Raw genomic sequence first — 21100 nt, 5'->3', positions numbered from 1 at the left:
CAATATTATAACACCTATGTTTCTTAGTGATCATCTACATCTGCATTAGTAATATATTTTATGTACAGATGAATTGTGATATGGGCGGCACGATGGCTTAGTGGTTAGCACTGTCACAACAAGAAAGTTGATGGTTTGAGTCCCAGCTGGGCCAGCTGGGTGTGGAGTTTGCATGTTTTCCCTGATCACGTGGGTTTCCTTTGGGTGCTCCGGTGTCCCCCACAGTCAAAAGACATGTGATAAAAGTGAATTAAATGAACTAAATTGGCCATAGTGTAAGACTTTATGTGTGAATGCGAGAGTGTTTAGGTGTTTCCCAGTACTCGGTTTTGGCTGGAAGGGCATCCGCTGTGTAAAACATATGCTTGGTTCATTCCGCTGTGGCAACCCCTGATAAATAAGGGACTAAGCCGAAGGAAAATGAATGAATGAACTGTGTTGTAATATCCTTATCATTGTGCAAAAAAGGCCAATTCTATAGTAGTTGATTATTAAAGCCTCAGAAAATGTACAAAAGCTGTCACTGGGTACACATATTATAACTAAAGAGTCCATATTGATGCATTAAAATGTCACATTAGTGCCTAAAAAAGTACAAATGTGTACCTATCTATTTCTAGATTGTACTTTTCATGCTAAATTGAATTACCTCCATGTGTGATTCACGCCTTAAAATCCCATGAATGTGGGTATGAAATTAATTGGCACAGATGTTTGCCAGTCCTGCAGAAAACTACGAGCTCTGGCATGAACTCTGCTGGGTGAACAAAACAGGAAGCCTGAGTCTGCATTGAGTCACGAACTTTAGCATCCTGTAGGCAATAATAGGGTGGATTCTTCAACAAAGGACAGAGTTGTCATTCACACCACAGAATCCTAGATATGTGTAATTCTAGGCACCGGTGCTTCATTCAGGGCAGGGCAGAGCGAGAATCATATTTCATATTGAGCTCTTAGAAGAGATATTTGAACTGTTCAAATATCTTCAAACTGGTTTTCTGACCTACAGTAGCACCAATACTATTGCAAAGCATCACTTTTTTTTTTATTGATTTGACTATTCAGCCAAAATAGTATATAACAATAATGAATAAATAAATAAATATTTTTCCAATTTTTAAGATATTTTTAACTGGCTAAATGCACTATACAACAAGTACAGTTTCTTATCACACCAAATGTGTTTGATACGGCAACCAAGAAAGCTTAAAGGGCCATGAAACCCCCTCGTTTCAGCAGGGTGTTTTCACACCTCTACTTTGGAAAAAGTCAGAAAAGTGGGCGTGTCCAGCTCTGTTTAGGGGGGAGTGTCGGAGGAACTAAAGTGGGGGGTGTGGGAGTGTCTATTTGGGCACGCACGAGTTTCAGAGTCAAAATACACACAAACAGGAGAAAGTGATGGTGTTTAACCTAAATGGACATCTGTAGTCGAATTATTTGCCAAATTATTAAATATTGGACTTTAACTGCAGTTTGGCTCTTTCATTCAGGGAATTCATTCATGCCCCTTGCGACAAACGAGATATTTGATTCGAGGATCTGCTCTAAGCGTGTATTTTTCATGCAATGTTTGATACCGCACGGCGAATGAGAGAAAAAAAACCTCCGCATTTCCCGGAAACTTAGATGCACACGGCAGGTAGTGTCAGAAAGCCGTGTGTTTTATTCCGGTCACAAAATGCGGTAAAAACCCTACACGAGGTTAAAGTTTGGTTGTGGTGCTAACATGTTTACACTTTGTGCAATAGTTAACTTAGTTCGATACGAACAAACTGAGTAAAAAAAAGCACTGGTCGCTCACTTACCAAATCTGTAGAGACAGGACAATCACCAGCAACTAGAGCCGCGTCTTTATTAATAGAAGACTACAAGCGAATCCAGATCTCAGTGTTGCAGATGAGAACAGCTCTCAGGTAAACAATAATCCTCCTTTGACACGTAAGTTATTGTTGTCGAGCGTCGCGTACACTGTAATCCACACGTGACTCCAGATGAGCTCTCACAGAGAGAAAATGAAAACGAAACTTAATGGCAGCAAACTATAAAAGCAACACTTCACACTTGTTTTCCAACACAACGTGGCGTCTCTGTCGTGTAAACACGGTGACAGTAATGAATATTAATGAAGTTGCACAATAGAGCGCGCTGATTGGTTTGAACCAAGCTTTACTCATGCATTAATGTATCACACTGTAAGACGTAATAAGACTCACTCTGGCACAGACGCCCAGTCTGCACGCTGGAATACAACGCTATTATGTCATGACCGTGATGCAGCTTCAAAAATTTGTTTCAAACCGGAAGTACGAATTTGCTTGAAATAACGCAAAAACAACCAATTTACACTTTTTAGTGAAATATAGGTGTCCTAATAGTGTTTTTAGCAGTGTGGGACACATATACGACTGTCAACAGCTCAAAAAATGTGTTTTGGTGTTTCATGACCCTTTAAACAAACTGCAAGTTAAAAAAAACACAACAAATAAAAAAAAACTAGCAAGCTGAACAAATTGTTTAACTATTTAACTGACCCAAACTGGAAGAGGTTTGTTAATCCTTTAGCAGAAGTTAAAATCTAAGGCAAAAATCTAATTGAATACAATGGGCAGAAGTTAAGAATTCAGGGTACAGGCAGAGGTCGAAAATACAGAATGACAATCCAAAAAGCAGACAAATCCAAACTGTTGTGATGTTATGATCTGTGTCCAGAAACTCCTCAAGCTTTAGTAAAGCACGTATATAGCCTTGTATCTTTTCGAAGCAACAACATTATAAGAGAAGCCTCTTTATATTATACTCGAGCATAATTGTATACCACCAGAAAACATTATGTAGAAATTGATTTTCAAACTAGGTAGTTTTTTAAACAAATGAAGGCTCACAAACAAAAGCTTTCGTAAATCACTTGGCTGAAAAGATTCAATGCTTCGTCAGGCTTCGTCTCAAGGCGTAAGTATAAAACATAAAAATGAAATCTGCTGGGTATAAACATGCAGAGGGAACTGGCAATGCTTCACAATTAGCTCATAGCACCATATTGCTTATGGTGTGTTTAAGTCAACCCAAGCTCATTCTGAAAATGTAGGACGTTTCTGGAAACCGAGATTTACGTAGCAGGAGGTACGTATGGCTGGATTTCATTTTTTTAAGTGAACGCTACAGGGCGGTTTGATGCCACTCCTCCACACGCTTGCTGGCTGACAGCTTACCTCTGTGAGGAGGGCTTTCCCACTGCAACCAGTTTGTCTGGTTAGCTCATCATGTACGTCGGCAGAGTCGAGACCCGGAGGGGAGCTGACTGCGACGATGGTGACAACAGGGTTCAAGTCCGGGGAATAATAGTTCCAGAAATCAAAAACAGACAAAAACAGAATCCAAAAAATAAAGTGAACAAGTTCATAACAGGGCGAGAATGTGGTGAAATCTGAAATCATGATCAAAATCAGACAAGGGCTTTTCTATTTCTGGGCGGCTTTTGTAAATCGTTGCTTGGGTTTAGGAAAGCAAGCAGGGAGGTGGGCAGGCGGGCGGGTCAATCGGTAAAACCAGTTGGGTTTAGATAGGAGGAGAAGGAAGGTGGGTCGGTCGATTGGCCAGTTGCCCAGTCAATCATTCAGTCAGTCAGTCACTCGACAGCAGCCTCTGGTGCAAACGGTGCAGAACAGCCCAGGTGCAAACGGCGCTTGTGAGAGACATTCAAGATGCGAAAAAGCACACACAGCAGCCTCTCGCGGAGTCGGGAAAACAAAAACTGCACAAATACGTACCTCCCGGGACATATTTTGCGGTCTCCAGAAATGTCCGCGAGACTACGTTTTCAGAATGAGCCTGGGTTGGTTTAAGTCATGTTGGATAAATCGGTTTTTTGAGATGAATGCAAATGAATGCCACTACTAAGTTGTTAGTGGAAAACTCACTTGGCGAGCCCAGAGTTTCCAAGTTGTGGACAATTCAGTCAGTAACGTGGCGGAGTAACTGATCTATAATAGATAATTATATATACCATTATGTGTCCTATTATTTCTAAATCAATGGGAGAAATTCAATGGAAATAAACTATTGTGCAATGTCAGTGACTCTTCAGTGGGGCTCTTCACACCACCATCAGTGTGCAGCATCTACTTGAATGATACATTGGCAGCCACAGGACAATGCCACCAGTCACCACATACTAGCTATTGGTGGAGTGGAGCGACAGTGAGACAGTGATAGAGCCAATTCGGTGGATGGGGATGATTGGGAGGCCATGATGGGTTAGGGCTGATAGATTGAATTTGGCCAGGACATGGGGGTTGCACCCCTACACTTTATGAAAAGTGCCATGGGATTTTTAATGACCACAGAGAGTCAGGACCTCAGTTTAACGTTTTATCCGAAAGACGGCACCCAAGGACAGTATAGCATCCTCTTCACTTTACTGGGGCATTAGGACTCATTTGGACACAGACCGCAGGTTAAGTGCCCCCTGCTGGCCTCACTAACACCACTTCCTGAAGTGAGTTAGTTGAGGTGAGTTAGTACCAGAAAACTGTCATTGTACATATACTGTCATTCGAAACTCAAACTTTAGAGCAGTGGTTCTCAAAGTTGGGGTTGGGACCCCCAGGCGGGTCGCGGGACAATGAGAGGGGGTGTCTTGGTGATTTCCAAAAATCGAATTATTTTTATTCAACTATTAGAATTACCATATTTTATCCATAACCCACAAAAGAAAAAAATTGTAGTTAATAGTTATATTGAAAAAACAACATGCAAGTAAAAAGCCACCAACCTTAAAATTTTTTTTGACCTCTTGGGTGATAATGTTATATTAAAGACACAGCACATTGATTTTATAGCACCAGGTTAAAATTTCTGACACCTTTACGCAGGGGTGTAGCACCAAATTCTGGGCCCTGTACCCTCTCAATGTCAGTGGGCCCCCTACACATTTTTTTTTATTATTTGAATATAAACATGCACAAATAGTGTTTTAATCTATAATGAAATCAGATTATAATAATGACTGGTTCTTTCATTCACCACCAAATTGATGCATTTGGCCTACTTGTGCTCAAATACCTTTAAACCATAGGCTACATCGGGTTTGTGTACTGACATTTTGATCCATGATACTGATGCAACATTTATTTTTGAACAGGAGAACACGAGACAACTGTACCCTCAGAAACAAATCAAATAAGCTAAGCCTGCCATAAAACAAATCGTCAACTATCAAAAAATAAATAAAAGTCAAATGAGATGTAATCTACATCCCAATAAATTCCCACTGACGAGTCTTTTGACGTCTGCATTCACATCTGCAAGACATCTACAAGACGTTTCCTATCAGATGTGAAGTAGACTTCTATTAGACATCTTTCAGATGTTTGCGATTCAGAATGTGTGTAAAACTGACATCATACAGACGTCTGCCAGACGTTTGTATACAGCAGGTGCTTTCCAGATCAAGAGATCTTTAACAGACATCTTGCAGACGTATACAGACACAAAATATCTAATACAATGGCATTTCAACCTTTATACCATTAAAAGAGATAAATCAAGTATATAATTTCTTATATTAGTATTACTTAATTGTTTAGATTTTTAAAAGGCACATTAACTTCTTTCACATTTACACATGGATCGATAATTGCAATAATTTGACCATAAACAGCTGAAAAAAATTATTGGAAATAAAAATTCATTCTCTGTCACAAGGGAGCGCTTTAGGAGCGCTGAAATATTACGGTTTCCCTAGTAATGACTGTACACAAATCAGCATTATACTGTATGTGACCCAAATGGTCGCAATTTCGAGCCCTGCATTAGCAGCAGCTGTCTAGAGTTGACTATGTTAACTTTAATTAAATGTAGTTTCATAACAAGCAAACTCAGTTCACCTTTTGAAAAGAAAGCAGTCATCAGCTGCTTCCCCTCATTCTGCCGATTTGGGCTTTTTGCGCAGCATGATCAGGCTCTACTCACTGCGTTACTTGTTGGCCGCCGGCTGCCGTCTATGGGCGGACTAAACCATTTCGGGGGAGGGGGGGGTTATTAATATAATTTGAAATAAATAATGACGTTGACATCAATTAGAGGGGCCAACTAATTCGAAGTAGGCTACAAAATTTTTTTTTATAAAAAAAATTGGTGGGATTTCAAAGGGCCCTCTCCCTATACGGGGCCCTGGGTAGTCAGGTCCACTTTCCCCCCCACTACCACGCCCAAGCCTTTACGGCACTCACGCACATTTAAAATAAATACAGGCTACAACTGACCATGGAGGATGGTCTCTGAGTGGTGTTCTCCAAAATTAAATGATGAATAGACTTGGGCGTATTGGTTTGTGTGCGCTGTTGTGTGGAAGGTTTATATATTAATAAATACCTCAGAGGATTTGGGGGTCGCAAGCTTTAAAGTTTGGGAACCCCTGCTTTAGGGAACAGAACTGGTTTTTCTTCTCTCATAATAGCAATTCATAGTAGCAAAACAAACAGAAACTCCATAAAAGAACAATATATTGTTATGTGTGCTTTTTACAAGGGCACCTCTATGAACTATTTGATGGGCCTCCAGTTTACAAAGTTCTTTACAGTCTATCCTGCTTTAAATGAATGTGTATGAATGTGTACTTTGCATGGATGTCACACTGAGACCTCAGATATTAGATCTCTGACAACAACACTGACCGTGTTCTTCTCATTTTTGGTCTGCGCTATTTGCCGTGTTTTTCTGCATTTTCATGTGTTTGCAGAATTTGCCTTAATGAAGATGTTTTCTCTGTTTGTTAGTCTTTTTCAATTTGCATGTGCTTTTTTTAACCTGCAGCTAATTCAAGCTTTTTTCATCCACGTTTGCTTGATCTATAAATATCATTCACATACACTTTTAACTATAAAAATATGTATATTTTGTTTCCCAGTGATGGGTTGCAACTGGAAGGGCATCCACTGCGTAAAACATGTGCCAGAAAGAAAGTGAGTGAATGTTCTGTTGTAAAATCTGTTCACAATTTGAACACATCAAACTATCATTTACTGTCATACAACAGTTGTTTCTTACAGTTTTAATCTTAAAACAATAGTAGCAGTTTTTACTGATTGGTATTGAGTATAAGTGCATAACTGCAATCCAGGACACCCATGCAGAAGAATTCTTGCAGTATAAGATTTATCTCATGTGGTAACCTCAGCGGTTTACACAGTGTGTCTGTTTGTTTTTTGCTATTTCTTTACAGCAGGATAGACTTTAAAGAGCTTTGTAAACTGGAGAACTATCAAATAGATCAGAGAGGTGCCCCTGTAAAAAACATGTATAACAATATACTGTTCTTTCATGGAGTTTCTGTTTGTTTTGCTACTTTGATTTGCTATTACGAGAGAAGAAAAACCAGTTCAGTTCTCTGAAGTTTGAGTTTGGAATGACAGTATATGTACAATGACACTTTTTATTATCAGCTTTGAAACAATGTTTATATAAGTTTAGGATCCTGTATACTTTAACATCATTAAAATACTTGCTTTAACCTTTTTTTCTTACTGAACCTATGAATATTTTACTTCTATTTTAATTCTAATACGTAATTAGTGTCTCATTAATAAGGACGTCTTCACTGTTAAACAAAAATATTTTTCGTGATTGCAATTGCAGAGTCAGAATAAAAAAAAGGAAAATAATAAGCATCTGATATGCTGATGCTAATATGAAACAGAGTTGTGATTCTGCCACACCCTGTAATAAGAGGCTTCTGTTAACACATTCAGTAAGCAGCTGAAAAGCTAGAAAGCCCTCATGAAAAAGAAGTTTATTCAAGTGTGCTATTCATATACTTAAAAAAATAAGAAAGTTAACTTTAAAAATAAGGAAGTATACTTTTTGTCTACTTTTAAAGCACTTTAAAGAAATGTACATTCGATACATTATTATTGTTCTTTTTATTTATTTATTTTTATTTTTTATAAAAGCTGCTTACAGTACAGTGCATCCAAAAAGTATTCATACCGCTTAACTTTTTCCACATTTTTACAACCTTATTAAATTAATTTATTTCATCAAGATTCTACACACAATACCCCATAATGACAATGTGTGAAAAGATTTTTTTTAAAGTGTTGCAAATTTATTAAAAATAAAAAGCCTGAAAAATCACATGTACATAAGTATTCACAGCCTTTGCCGTGAAGCTCTCAATTGAGCTCATGTACATTCTGTTTCCACTGATCATTCTTGAGATGTTTCAGCAGCTTCATTTGAGTGCACTTGTGGTAAATTTAGTTGATTGGACATGATTTGAAAAGGCATACACCTGTCTATATAAGGTCCCAGGGTTGATAGTGCATGTCACAGCACAAAACAAGCATGAAGACAAAGAGTTGTTTGTAGACCTCCGAGACAGGATTGTCTTGAGGCACAAGGCTGAGGAAGGTTAAAGAAACATTTATGTTGCTCTGAAAGTTCCAATGAGCACAATGGCCTCCATCATCCGTAAGTGGAAGATGTTTGGAACCACCTGGGGCCTCATGTATCAACGCTGCGTACGCACAAAAACTTTGCGTACGCCAGGTTTTACGCTCAGAATCGCTCATGTTTGGATTTAATAACGATGAACTGAACGTAGGAATGTGCGCAGCTCCATGCCAGCTTTATGGCTGGCGTACGCACTTTTTTTGTGCATGTCTGTTTTATTTCTATTGGCGACTCCTAGAGGCAGTTGTGTTAAATTGCACTCTACAAAGTGTCTTTGAGCCTTGCAATGGCAGCTGAATGAGACAGGTTCATTTAGCAGGTATATAAGGTTTCCATACCATACAGTTACCAGCCAAACATTAAAGCGCAAATTGCAGCGGTCTCCTGTTTTCCCAATGTAATCTGAGCTATCTACTGCACGCACATTGTTATAAAGACACTATCTGAAGATGAATTTGCATGCGTGCATCAGAAACATTTCCATTCAATAAATGTGCAAATAAAATATGATGCACAGACTTATTAATGATTCCAACTTGTCTTTCTTGTGATAAATAGTTGGCAAAATCTGATATGTAGCGGGGGAAAAAAGAATGACTTCATCAGACGCTGGATTTGAACATGTTAACATGTGTTTTACAAGCTGCGCCACTGAGACTGTTAAGTGTACTGCAACATTTTACACCTATAAATCACACTATTTCTTTTTAATTCACTCAGTGCGATGTTCAGACCCAACTGTGTTAATCGCATCAGCTAAACTCTCCCACTCTATTTTTTTTTTTTTTTGTTAATTCCGGAGGACAAATTTGCAAATAACACCGCTTTTCTCCGGTCTACCTCCGAAAGCAGCACCTCCAATTCACATTCTGTTCAAAGTTTCTCTTCTTGCTTGCTTTTGCCTTTGCTTTTTCGTTGGGTTTTGCCAAAGTAGAGTCATTAGCATATTCATACGGGGGAGGAGGCAGGGAGGGGTTTTGCACTCGTGCATGTTGCGCTCAGTTTCACGTTCATTCGTATGTACAAAAGAATATGCGTGAGATTCGGCGTGCACAGTGTTTCATGCATCTGAATTTTTTTCTGCATACGCACATTTACAGCTTTGTGCGTACGCAATGTTTTAGTATGATTTCCACGCAGGTCTTAGTACATGAGGCCCCAGGACTCTTCCTAGACCGACTTCCCTGGCCGGCCATCTAAGCTGAGTGATCGGGGGAGAAGGGCCTTAGTCAGGAAGCTGATCAATAACCCTATGGTCACTCTGTCTGTGTCTCGGTGTGATGATGAGACGAAAAGGTAGGATTCAAGTGCAGTTTTAATGACACAGGCTTCGTGAAGTCTTACAAAGGATCAAATAAATAAACAGAAAAAACAAACAAAACTCAAACAAGACTCAGGCTCTGGAACATCAACCTAACAGAACATCCACATGACATACAGAAACTCCATAATGAACTCAGATACTTAAGATGTATTTATAGTCCAAACAATTTATGATAACGGGTTTCAGCTGAGTGTGTGTGTGTGTGTGTGTGTGTGTGTGTGTGTGTGTGTGTGTGTGTGTGTGTGTGTGTGTGTGTGTGTGTGTGTGTGTGTTTGTGTGTGTGTGTGTGTGTGTGTATGTATGATTAATGGAAATAGAGTCCAGTGTGTGTAAAGTGGAATGTAGGTAATTGTAGTTCATTATGGGTCTGTAGTTCACCAGTGACCTTTTCCAACATAGATTGATGGCAATCATGACAGTCTGAGCTCCAGCGTTCTTTTGTGGAGAGAGGAGAACTTTACAGAAGGACAACCATCTGTGCAGCAATCCACCAATCTGGCCTCTATGGTAAAGTGGCCAGAAAGAAGCCACTCCCCGCCTGGAATTTGCCAAAAAGCATCTGATGAACTCTCAGACCATAAGAAATAAAATTCTCTAGTCTGATGAGACTAAAATTGAACTCATTGGAGTGAATGCCAGAAGTTACGTTTGGAGAAAACCAGGCTCCACTCAACACCAGGCTAATACCATCCTTACAGTGAAGCATGGTGGTGGCAACATCATGCAGTGGAGATGTTTTTTAGCAGCAGGAACTGGAAGACTAGTCAGGATAGAGGGAAAGATGAATGCAGCAATGTACAGAGACATCCTGAATGAAAACCTGCTTAAGAGTACTCTTGACCTGGGGCAACTTTTCATTTTTTAGCAGGACAGTGACCCAAAGCACACCATCAAAATATCTATGGAGTAGCTTCTCAACAACTCGGCGAATGTCCTTAAGTGGCCCAGCCAGAGCCCAGACCTAAATCCTATTGAACATCTTTGGAGAGATCTGAAAATTGCTTCCCATCCAAACTGATGGGCATGGACCCAGGAATGGGCAAAACTTTCCAAAGACAGATGTGCCAAGCTTGTAGTGTTATATTTTAAAAAAGACTTGAGGCTGTATATGCCGCCAAAGGTGCATCAACAAAGTATTGAGCAAAAACTGTGAATAATTTTGTGCATATGATTTTTCAGGTTTTTTATTTTTAATAATTTCTTTTTAAATATATATTTTTTTATTTCATAAAATCTTTTTTTTCACATTGTCATTATGGGGTATTGTGTGTAGAATTTTGAGGAAATAAATGAATTTAATCTATTTTGGAATAAGACTGTAGCATAAAAAAATGTAGAAAAAAAAGTGAAGCGCTATGAATACTTTCTGAATGCACTGTAAGTTCCCTAATTTTACGCAAGCTTATCTTAGTGAAAAAATGTGTGAAGTTCACTTGATGTATAACACTAGAAAACTAGTGTTTAACTAACAGTACACTAATAGAACACTTGCAAATAGACTTGTAATATAAAACTACTGTATGAACCACTACTGTAGTTTAATAAGAGTTCACACATTTCATGATATATTATATTATCACCACAATAAATTTTGAGAGGTGAGAGGTAAACTAGATTTTATACTGCAATATTTTGGTAAGCAAAATGTTTGTGCTTTGTTTTGTCACATTTATAGTTCACTGCTTTTAACAGCAGTAAATTTCAGAGTGAAAATAAAAGGCTACCTAAGACTAGAGAGATTAATAGATTAATGCCAGCATGGTGTGCTCCCAAAAGCACACACATAAATACGTCTTGTAAATCAATAAGCTGGCGGTCTTGTAGTAACAACGTGATCTTTTAATCTGGGTAGGACATTCATTGAATTTGCAATTAAAAATAAAGCAGGTAAGAGCTTGCTTGGAACCAGCACATGGATCATATTCATCTTGTCATTCAGTGTCTCATGGAGTTCACATCATTCTACACCTCTTAACCTCAGGCACATTCACTCAGTTCAACTTGATGAATGATTTGATAGATACACTAGAACTGTGTACGGTACTCTTTTTGCACCATTGTTTTCATTTGATTGTGTAATGACAGCTAAACAAAAGTACAATGTAGCCTTTGTAAATCTGATCAAACTAGGAATTACACTACTGATGCCTGTTTCTTCATGCAGTGGCACTTCAATAAGTGATGATGGAAATAAATTAATTCATCATGCTTTCTAAATTAAAACTTAAAGTAGTTCAATTCCAGGAGGACAAATCTCTTATCATTTACTCAGACTCCACTTAGACCTAAATTTCTTTCTAAACACAAAAGCTATTTAGAAAAATGTTGGTAAATGAATAGCTGATGCGCCCAACTGACTTGCAGAGTGGGGAAAAATTCCATAGAATTCAATGGTGAACAACAACTGGAAGTCAATAGCTATTTATTCATTAATTTTTTATTTTCCATCAGCTTAGTCCCTAAGTTTATCAGGGGTCGTCAAAGGGGAATATACTGCCAACTTATCCACCATATGTTTTAGCAGCGGATGCCCTTCCATCCACAACCCAGCGCTGGGAAGCACTGATACACTCCTGCATATACAATCATACACTACAGTCAGTTTAGATAATTTAATTGATCTATAGCGCATGTCTTCAGACTGTGGGGGAAAACCTACAGAGCCAAGCCATGCCAACACAGAGAGAAAATGCAAACTCCAGGCCAGCCAGCCAGGACTCGAACCAGCAACCTTCTTGCTGTGAGGCAACAGTGCTAACCATTAAGTCACCATGTCGCCCATTAATAGTTATGTTTCTGAATTAGATTTCTGTGCAAAACTGGAATACTGCATAAAATATTTGCAAACAAAGCTGTGATAGTTGTGATAAACCAACACGAAACTCACAGCAATTCGTAACTTTTTAATTTAGTGGCTAATTTGTTTGAATTCGTACGGTCTAATTCGTACAATTTAGTATAATTTGCTCATCACCCAATGACGGTTGGGTTTAGTGGTGGGTTGCCACGCCTTCTTTTAAAAATTTTACAATTTTGTTTGACTGAACTCGTAAGAATTCGTACGAAGTAGCCACTAATCTGACAAAACGTAAAATACTTACGTTTTCTCGTGAGATCAGGTTGGATAAACTGGTGCCAAACATTAAAAAGAAAAAGAAAAAAGAAATTTGAATGCGCAGTGGCTTTAAAATGCTTGAAACTGATCTTTGAGAGCGCAGATTGCTCAACAAAGTTCTGGGAGGTAATGTAAGATAATAATAAGGATCCACTATGATGACAGATTTTGGCTAAGTCATTTTAGAATGAGCAAAACAACATATCAGACTTTGTAAAATATTGTTGCTGAGCTGGTTTGTCAATAATGCTATGCCATCACGCCCATTTTTGTTATCATATAAACTTTTAAAACAAAATCCAATCACTATTTTGATGTGCTTGCTGTAATTTATTCATGTGTTTCCATCTGAGTTTATGCATATTTCTTCTTATCAGATAAAAAGGTTATCCTTATATGCGCATTTTCAAAGTATATGTGCATCTGGTCATTTCGATTAAGCATTTTGGAAATACTTTACAATAACAGAACATGAATAATGATGTGTTAATATGTAAACTAAACATTACTTTATTACGTATTAATGATGAGTTAAGGTATGCGCTAATCATGAACTAACTTTAATACAACATGATTCAAATGAGTTCATGTGTAATTAACGCCTACCTTATTTACTTGTTAGTACATGATTGCTTGTTAAATAATGTATTATTTTCCACATTAGTTTATGCTTAATTTTACCATCACACTCATGAGCTGTTTATATATAATTATGTCGTGACTTTATTTGGAGGGGCACATCATCATTAACCCATTCTTATGCACGTTCAACTAGTGCGTTAATGTGCATAACAATAGAAAAGTGTCAACATCAACATGTTCATGAGTAGTTAAGGATAAGTTAATGATGATGTGCCCCTCCAAGTAAAGTCATGACAAAAATATACATTAACAGCTCATGAGTTCATGTTAGTTACATTTAAATTAAAGTTTAATAAACATATTAATCAATTACATAATATATTAATTAACAACATGAACAGTTAAAACACAGGAGTTCATGAGTACTTAAGGATGAGTTTATGGTGATGTGCCCCTCTAAGTAAAGTCATGACATCATTTTGCATTACCAGCTCATGAGTTCATGTTTGTAATATTTAGCTTAAACTTAAATGTTAATTAATGCATTAATTAACAACATCAGCAGTTTAAACACAGGGGTTCATGGGTAGTTAAGGATGAAACAATGGTTATGTGCCCCTCCAAGTAAAGTCATGTCATAATTATACATTAACAGCTCATGTGTTCATGTTGGTAATATTTAATTTAAAGGTTAATGAATACATTAATCAATTACTTAATATAATAAATAACAACATGAACAGTTAAAACACATGAGTTCATGAGTACTTAATGATGAGTTAATGGTGATGTGCCCCTCTAAGTAAGGTCATGACATACTTTTGCATTAACAGCTCATGAGTTCATGTTGGTTACATTTAGCTTAAACTTAAATGTTAATTAATACATTATTTAACAATAGTTTAAACAAGATTTCATGAGTAGTTAAGGATGAGTTGATGGTGACGTGCTACTCCAAGTAGTTATAACATAATTATACATTAACAACTCATGAGTTCATGTTGGTTACATTTAGCTGAAACCTAAATGTTAATTAATACATCAATTAAAAACATCAGCAGTTTAAACACAAGAATTCATGTGTAGATTAGGATGAGCTAATGATGATGTGCCCCTTCAAGTAAAGTCATGACATAATTATACATTAACGGCTCATGAGTTCATGTTTCTTCCATTTAGCTTAAACTTAAATGTTAATTAATACATCGATTAACAACATGAACAGTTAAAAAACAGGAGTTCATGAGTAGTTAATGATGAGTTAATGATGATATGCCCCTCCAAGTAAAGTAATGACATAATTGTACATTAAAAGCTCATGTCAGTTCATGTTGGTTACATTTAACTTAAAGGTTAATTAATACATTAATCAATTACTTAATATAATAAATAACAACCTGAACAGTTAAAACACAGGAGTTCATGAGTACCTAAGGATGAGTTAATGGTGATGTACCCCTCTAAGTAAAGTCATGACATTCAGTTGAAGTCAGAATTATTAGCCCCCCTGAATTATTAGCGCCACTGTTTATTTTTCCCCCAATTTCTGTTTAATGGAGGGAAGATTGTTTCAGCACATTTCTAAGCATAATCGTTTTAATAACTTATTTCTAATAACTGATTTATTTTATCTTTGCCATGATGACACTAAATAATATTTTACTTGATATTTTTCAAGACACTTCTATACAGGTTAAAGTGACATTTAAAGGCTTAACTAGCTTAATAAGGTGAACTAGGCAGGTTAGGGTAATTAGTCAAGTTATTGTATAATGATGATTTGTTCTGTTGATTATCGAAAAAAAAATTAGCTTAAAGGGGCTAATAATTTTTTCCCAAAAATGGTTTTTAAAAAATTAATAACTGCTTTTATTCTAGCCAAAATTAAACAAATAAGACTTTTTCCAGAAGTAAAAATATTATCAAACATACTGTAAAAATTTCCTTGTTCTGTTAAAAATAATTTGGTTAATATTTAAAAAAGAAAATAAAAATCAAAAGGGGGCTAATAATTCTGATTTCAACTGTATTTTTGCATTAACAGCTCATGAGATCATGTTGGTTACATTTAGCTTAAACTTGAAAGTTAATTAATACATTATTTAACAACATCAGCAGTTTAAACAAAAGACTTCATGTGTAAATCAGGATGAGTTAATGATGATGTGCCCCTTCAAGTAAAGTCATGACATAATTATACATTAACGGCTCATGAGTTCATGTTAGATACATTTAGCTTAAACTTAAATGTTAATTAATACATCGATTGACAACATGAATAGTTATAAAACAGGAGTTCATGAGTAGTCATTGATGAGTTAATGATGATATGCCCCTCCAAGTAAAGTCATGACATAATTATACATTAACAGCTCATGAGTTCATATTACATACATTTAGCTTAAACTTAAATGTTAATTAAAACATTAATAACAGCAACAGCAACAACAACATCAACAGTTTAAACAGAGTCCCTTTTGTGCCCCTTTAAGTAAAGTCATGACGTAAATGTACATTAATGGCTCATGAGGTCATGTTGGTTACACTTAGCTTGTGCTTAAATGTAATTAGTACATTAATAACAAAATGTACTAAAAGGTAATTAGGTAGCCATTATTTACACATGAACTCATGTGAATCATGTTGTTGTTAAATTTAGTTCATGATTAGTGTGTGCCTTAACTCATCATTAAATCATAATAAAGTAATGTTTAGTTTACATATTAATATGCCATTATTCATGTACTGTTATTGTAAAATGTTACCAGCATTATTCCAAAATGCACAAAAAAAGTAAGTGGATGGAAACATAACCAATGATGACCAATCATTCTGGAAGTGATCTACTCCTTTAACCCCTCAGATGAAAGTTTCTAGCAAATAAGAGAATTTCTGTTGCACACAAGACAGTTTTTCTGTGTTTCTAAGCGGTGCATCTGAGTCATGGCTCAAGCTCTCAGAAGAAAAAAAATTGTTACGCAAGCTGTTAGTACCATGCACCATGCTATAAGTCTCCAGATGCCTCTTGTCAACTGTAAAAGTTCACTTTGGAAAATGTTTCTCTCTCTTGCTATTTTTTTTTTGTTCTGTTCATGTTTGAAAAGACAAAGGGAGGTCTGTTTTGGGGAAGCTGGCTGCATTCCATGTGCAAGAGCCCATTTCACTGTGTGCTTTTAGCCTGCTGTTTATAAGTGTTTATCACATCCAGCACTCCGTTGTCCTGGAGACACCGCTGGCAAGCGCAGGTCATCCTGTCAGCACACATGTTATGAAGTCAGTAACACAGCCAGCTGTAGCACAAGCTATTCTGTCGACATGCATGGGAAAATCAAGTTCACAAATCAAAACAATCACACGTCCTATATGACAAATGTTGTCAAGTGATATATGCATGCATATTTTCAGTTACTGCATGCATTTGTCATCTGTTCTGCACATATCCCTGGGCTATGAGCTCTTAAGATTTCATTTCAACAATAACCTCACCTGCCAGATCCTCTGCCTCTGGGCATGCATTGGGCGGAGAGTAAAGTTTTGTGTTCATATTCTCCCCTCACCCCCTCCTCCATCTCCACCTCCACCCACCCCTTACCTCATCTCACAAACATATAAAAATCAATCAGCCTGGTCTGTGCGCCGCATTCCCTCTCCCTCCAGCAAAAAAGAAACTCTCCTCCGCACCGCAGCAATGACATCCTTCAGCAGCCGTAGTTATGTGTCCTCTGGAGGGGGCTTCGGTGGAGGCTCCCTGCGGGGTGCTTCTCTTGGAGGCATGTCTTCCTCTTCAATGATGGGTGGAGGAAGCCGTATTAGCTCCATGCGTGCTGGTAGTGTATATGGGGGTGCAGGAGGCTGTGGGGTCCGTATCTCCTCTGCAGCTGGCGGTGGCGGAGGAGCAGGTTTTGGCTTTGGTGGAGGTGCTGGTGGTGGAGGAGGTTTCGGGTTCGGTGGTGGTGCCGGAGGAGGCTTTGGAGGAGGTGATATGGACCTCAACGTGACCGTCAATGAGAAAGCAACCATGCAAAACCTGAACGACCGTCTTGCAACTTACCTGGACAAGGTGCGCTCGCTGGAGAAGGCCAACGCAGATCTCGAGCTGAAGATCAGACAGTTTCTGGAGAGCAAAACCTCCCCTGCTGCGAGAGATTACTCTGCCTACCAGGCCACAATCAAGGACCTGCAGGACAAGGTAATGCTACTTTAAAACATCTCTTGCACAAGGCATTGTTTTCATAGCTGCAGGATTATGGGTGTGGTCCTGTCCTCATTGTGTGTGCTCTTTTGTTGATGTTCAGTGGTTGCATGTGACATAAATAAGACAATATTTGAATATGTACTGCATGATTTAAAATTTGACAGATTTGTTTAAAAAAAGTCTCATTATCTTTGACAGATCCAAGATGCCACCCGTGTGAACGGAGGAGTCTACTTGGCAGTTGATAATGCGAAACTGGCTGCAGATGACTTCAAGACCAAGTAAATAAAAACATACTTTGTTGAAAATGATTTTTGTGTCTCACAATGAAGGTAAATGTCACAGATAAATCGTTCTGTTTTGCTTCGTTCAGGTACGAGAATGAGTTGACCATGCGTCAATCTGTGGAAGCAGACATTGCAGGGCTGAAGAGACTCCTGGATGAGCTGACGCTGGCCAGATCTGACCTGGAGATGCAGATTGAGGGCTTAAAGGAGGAGCTTATCTTCCTCAAGAAGAACCATGAGGAGGTAAAATCTCTCAGCTGAAAAGGTAGTCAAACATAAGGCACTATTATTCTCAGAAGCATGTCATCCTAAAATTCTATTCTCTGTAGGAACTGGCAGCCATGCGCTCTCAGATGTCAGGATCAGTGAATGTAGAGGTGGATGCAGCTCCACAGGTAGATCTGAATCATGTGATGGCTGAGATCCGTGAGCAGTATGAGAATGTTGCTGCCAAAAACCAGCGTGACCTAGAGAACTGGTTCCAAACCAAGGTAGATAAGGGCAAATAAATCTGTGTTCTTTGAACAAAACTGGAGCAATCCATCCTTCAAACTGTGACCATAAGTGATGGCTGACTAATGTATAAATGTTCTTTATTTGCAGTCAGAAACATTGACTAAGGAGGTTGCTGCCAGTACAGAAACAATTCAAGTGTCCAAAACTGAGCTCACTGAGCTCAGACGCACCCTTCAAGGCCTGGAGATTGAATTACAGTCAGAACTCAGCAAGGTAAGTATGTGTGAGTGTGTCAGGAAACATCTTGAGTCAAGATGGTTTCCTTAAAACCACAGCTGAAATAAACAGTCTAAACCAGGGGTGTTCAAACTCAGTCCTGAAAGGCCGGTGTCCTGCTGAGTTTAGCTCTAACTTGCTTCAACACACCTGACATGAAGTTTCTAGTATATCTAGTAAGAGCTTGATTAGCTGGTTCAAGTGTGTTTGATGAGGATTGAAGCAAAACTCTACAGCACACTCCAGGACCAAGTTTGAACACCCCTTTTCTAAACCATACTAAGCAAATTTGCAGGTCTTCACTTATTCAAGCTGATTCCCCTTGTTTGCGTGCATTTTCAAACATCACATAAGAAACAAATAACACAAAGGCCATATTTTAGATATATAATTGAAGATAATCTTAATCAATTGACCTGATAGAAGCAGCAGAGCCATCTCAGACTGATTTAAGCTGTTTATTTACCAGCTGATTGATTGAACATGTACAACTTCCACCAAATATGGTCACTATCTCTCACTTTACAGTAATACATACCTGCCACCTCCTTTCTATTCTACAGAAAGCATCTCTGGAGGGAACTCTTGCGGACACTGAAGCGCGGTTCTCCAGGCAGCTGATGAACCTGCAGACTCAAGTAACAAATCTGGAGGAGCAGATTGTTCAGCTCAGAGCCGACATGGACAGACAGGGCCAAGAGTACAAAATGCTGCTGGATATCAAGACCCGACTGGAGATGGAGATTGCGGAGTACAGAAGACTGCTGGATGGGGGAGCAAGCAGGTAGGAGATGTTGGAAGATGGATATTTATGTGAGTGTGCTTGTGCGAAACATACAATAACAGACTTTTTATTTATTTTTTTCAGCATGATAAGTACTGGTGGAGGTGGTGGTGGTGGCAGCAGCAGCACCAGCAGCAGCTCTACCAAAAGCATCACTGTGAAGACCATAGTGGAAGATATTGTCGATGGACAAGTGGTGTCAAGTAGTAAAAAATAAACACCAAATCAAACACTGCTCTTCACCTGTCTCACCAGTCTTCAGGGACTGATGTTGAGAATAAAATCAGTGATGGCACAAAAAATGGTTGTGGGTGTTTTTACTGCTTTAAGCCAGTATGAACATTCTTGATTCACATTTCTTGAATACAAATTGTGATGCAATACATTTCATTTGACATATTATCGCCCTGGAATCATAAGGTTCTGTCTGCATTCTAAATGATTTTAAGATGTTGACCTTTAAGTTTTGCATTCCATACAGCAAACAATATGCGTCCAACAGTTCTCTTTCAAACATTAACATGACAGAGACCCTAAATGTACTCTAAATGTAAATTATCCAAATTCCCTTAAATATACAAATTGGGTTAAAAAAAAACAAGGCAAATGCAGAAAGAAACTTTTACTTCTAAAAAGTCATTTTCTACCTAGAATTATGTGGTTCTATCTGGCAGATCATTAACTGAAGCATTATTTGTAAAGAAATACAATCACAAAAAAATAATTGGTGTTTTAACAACTTGTTGATGCTTAAGAAAGTAAAAGTTTTGCTTTCTATAACATTTATTTAATGTTTTAGAATGATTTTTTTTTCTTGTTCAAATTAAGCAAACAAGGCTGAGCTAAACATTTTGTTCAGTGCAGATGTTAATTTATGTAATTAATTAGGTGATATTTATTGAATTATATTTATTGAATGATATGCCCTATACATTAAATTAATTATTTGCCCTTCAAGTCTTAATATCAAATTTAAAGACTTTAAAAGAAAACAGATAATGAGCAAGGGTGAGGCAGTGGCGCAGTAGGTAGTACTGTCGCCTCATAGCAAGAAGGTTGCTGGGTTGCTGGTTTGAACCTCGGCTCAGTTGGTGTTTCTGTGTGGAGTTTGCATGTTCTCCCTGCCCTTGTGTGGGTTTCCTCCGGGTGCTCCAGTTTCCCTCACAGTTCAAAGACATGTGGTACAGGTGAATTGGGTAGGCTAACTGTCCGTAGTGTGTGTGTGTGTGTGAATGTGTGTGTGTGGATATTTCCCAGAGATGGGTTGTGGCTGGAAGAGCATCTGCTGCGTAAAGTTGCTGGATAAGTTGGCTGTTCATTTTGCTGTGGCGACCCCGGATTAATAATGGGACTAAGTCGACAAGAAAATGAATGAATGAATGAGATAATGAGCAAATGAGTTAAATAAACACTGAAAAATGTTTCACTGACTATATATTCACAAATAAAAATATTTCACATTTAATATATACTTTTGAATAACTGTTTTCAACAATGTAAAACTTAACATTTCATCTTAACGTCCAAAACGCTCTTAAATTATCATGTACACGCATCTTTTCAGTTTCCGGTTTCTTCCTAATTTTGTGTGATTGGCTTGGCTTGTTGGATGGTCATCATAACCACATTT

At 38.0% G+C, this 21100-nt stretch overlaps 1 protein-coding gene across 1 annotated transcript; it reads left to right on the top strand.

The window, feature by feature from the left end:
• The first annotated feature begins 17078 nt into the window (after positions 1-17078).
• On the top strand, positions 17079-19772 carry krt15 (keratin 15). Its single transcript, NM_213523.2, is given in 7 exon segments — positions 17079-17661; positions 17866-17948; positions 18041-18197; positions 18284-18445; positions 18558-18683; positions 19250-19470; positions 19555-19772. Coding segments are annotated over 7 exon segments (1383 nt in total). The 5' UTR covers positions 17079-17160; the 3' UTR covers positions 19688-19772.
• Positions 19773-21100: the final 1328 nt, after the last annotated feature.

Source organism: Danio rerio, chromosome 11 (genome assembly GCF_049306965.1).
Source record: "Danio rerio strain Tuebingen ecotype United States chromosome 11, GRCz12tu, whole genome shotgun sequence".
In the NCBI taxonomy this organism is placed as follows: Eukaryota; Metazoa; Chordata; class Actinopteri; order Cypriniformes; family Danionidae; genus Danio; species Danio rerio.
Note: the sequence above shows the minus strand (reverse complement) of the source record. Positions and strands in the feature narration are given on the sequence as shown.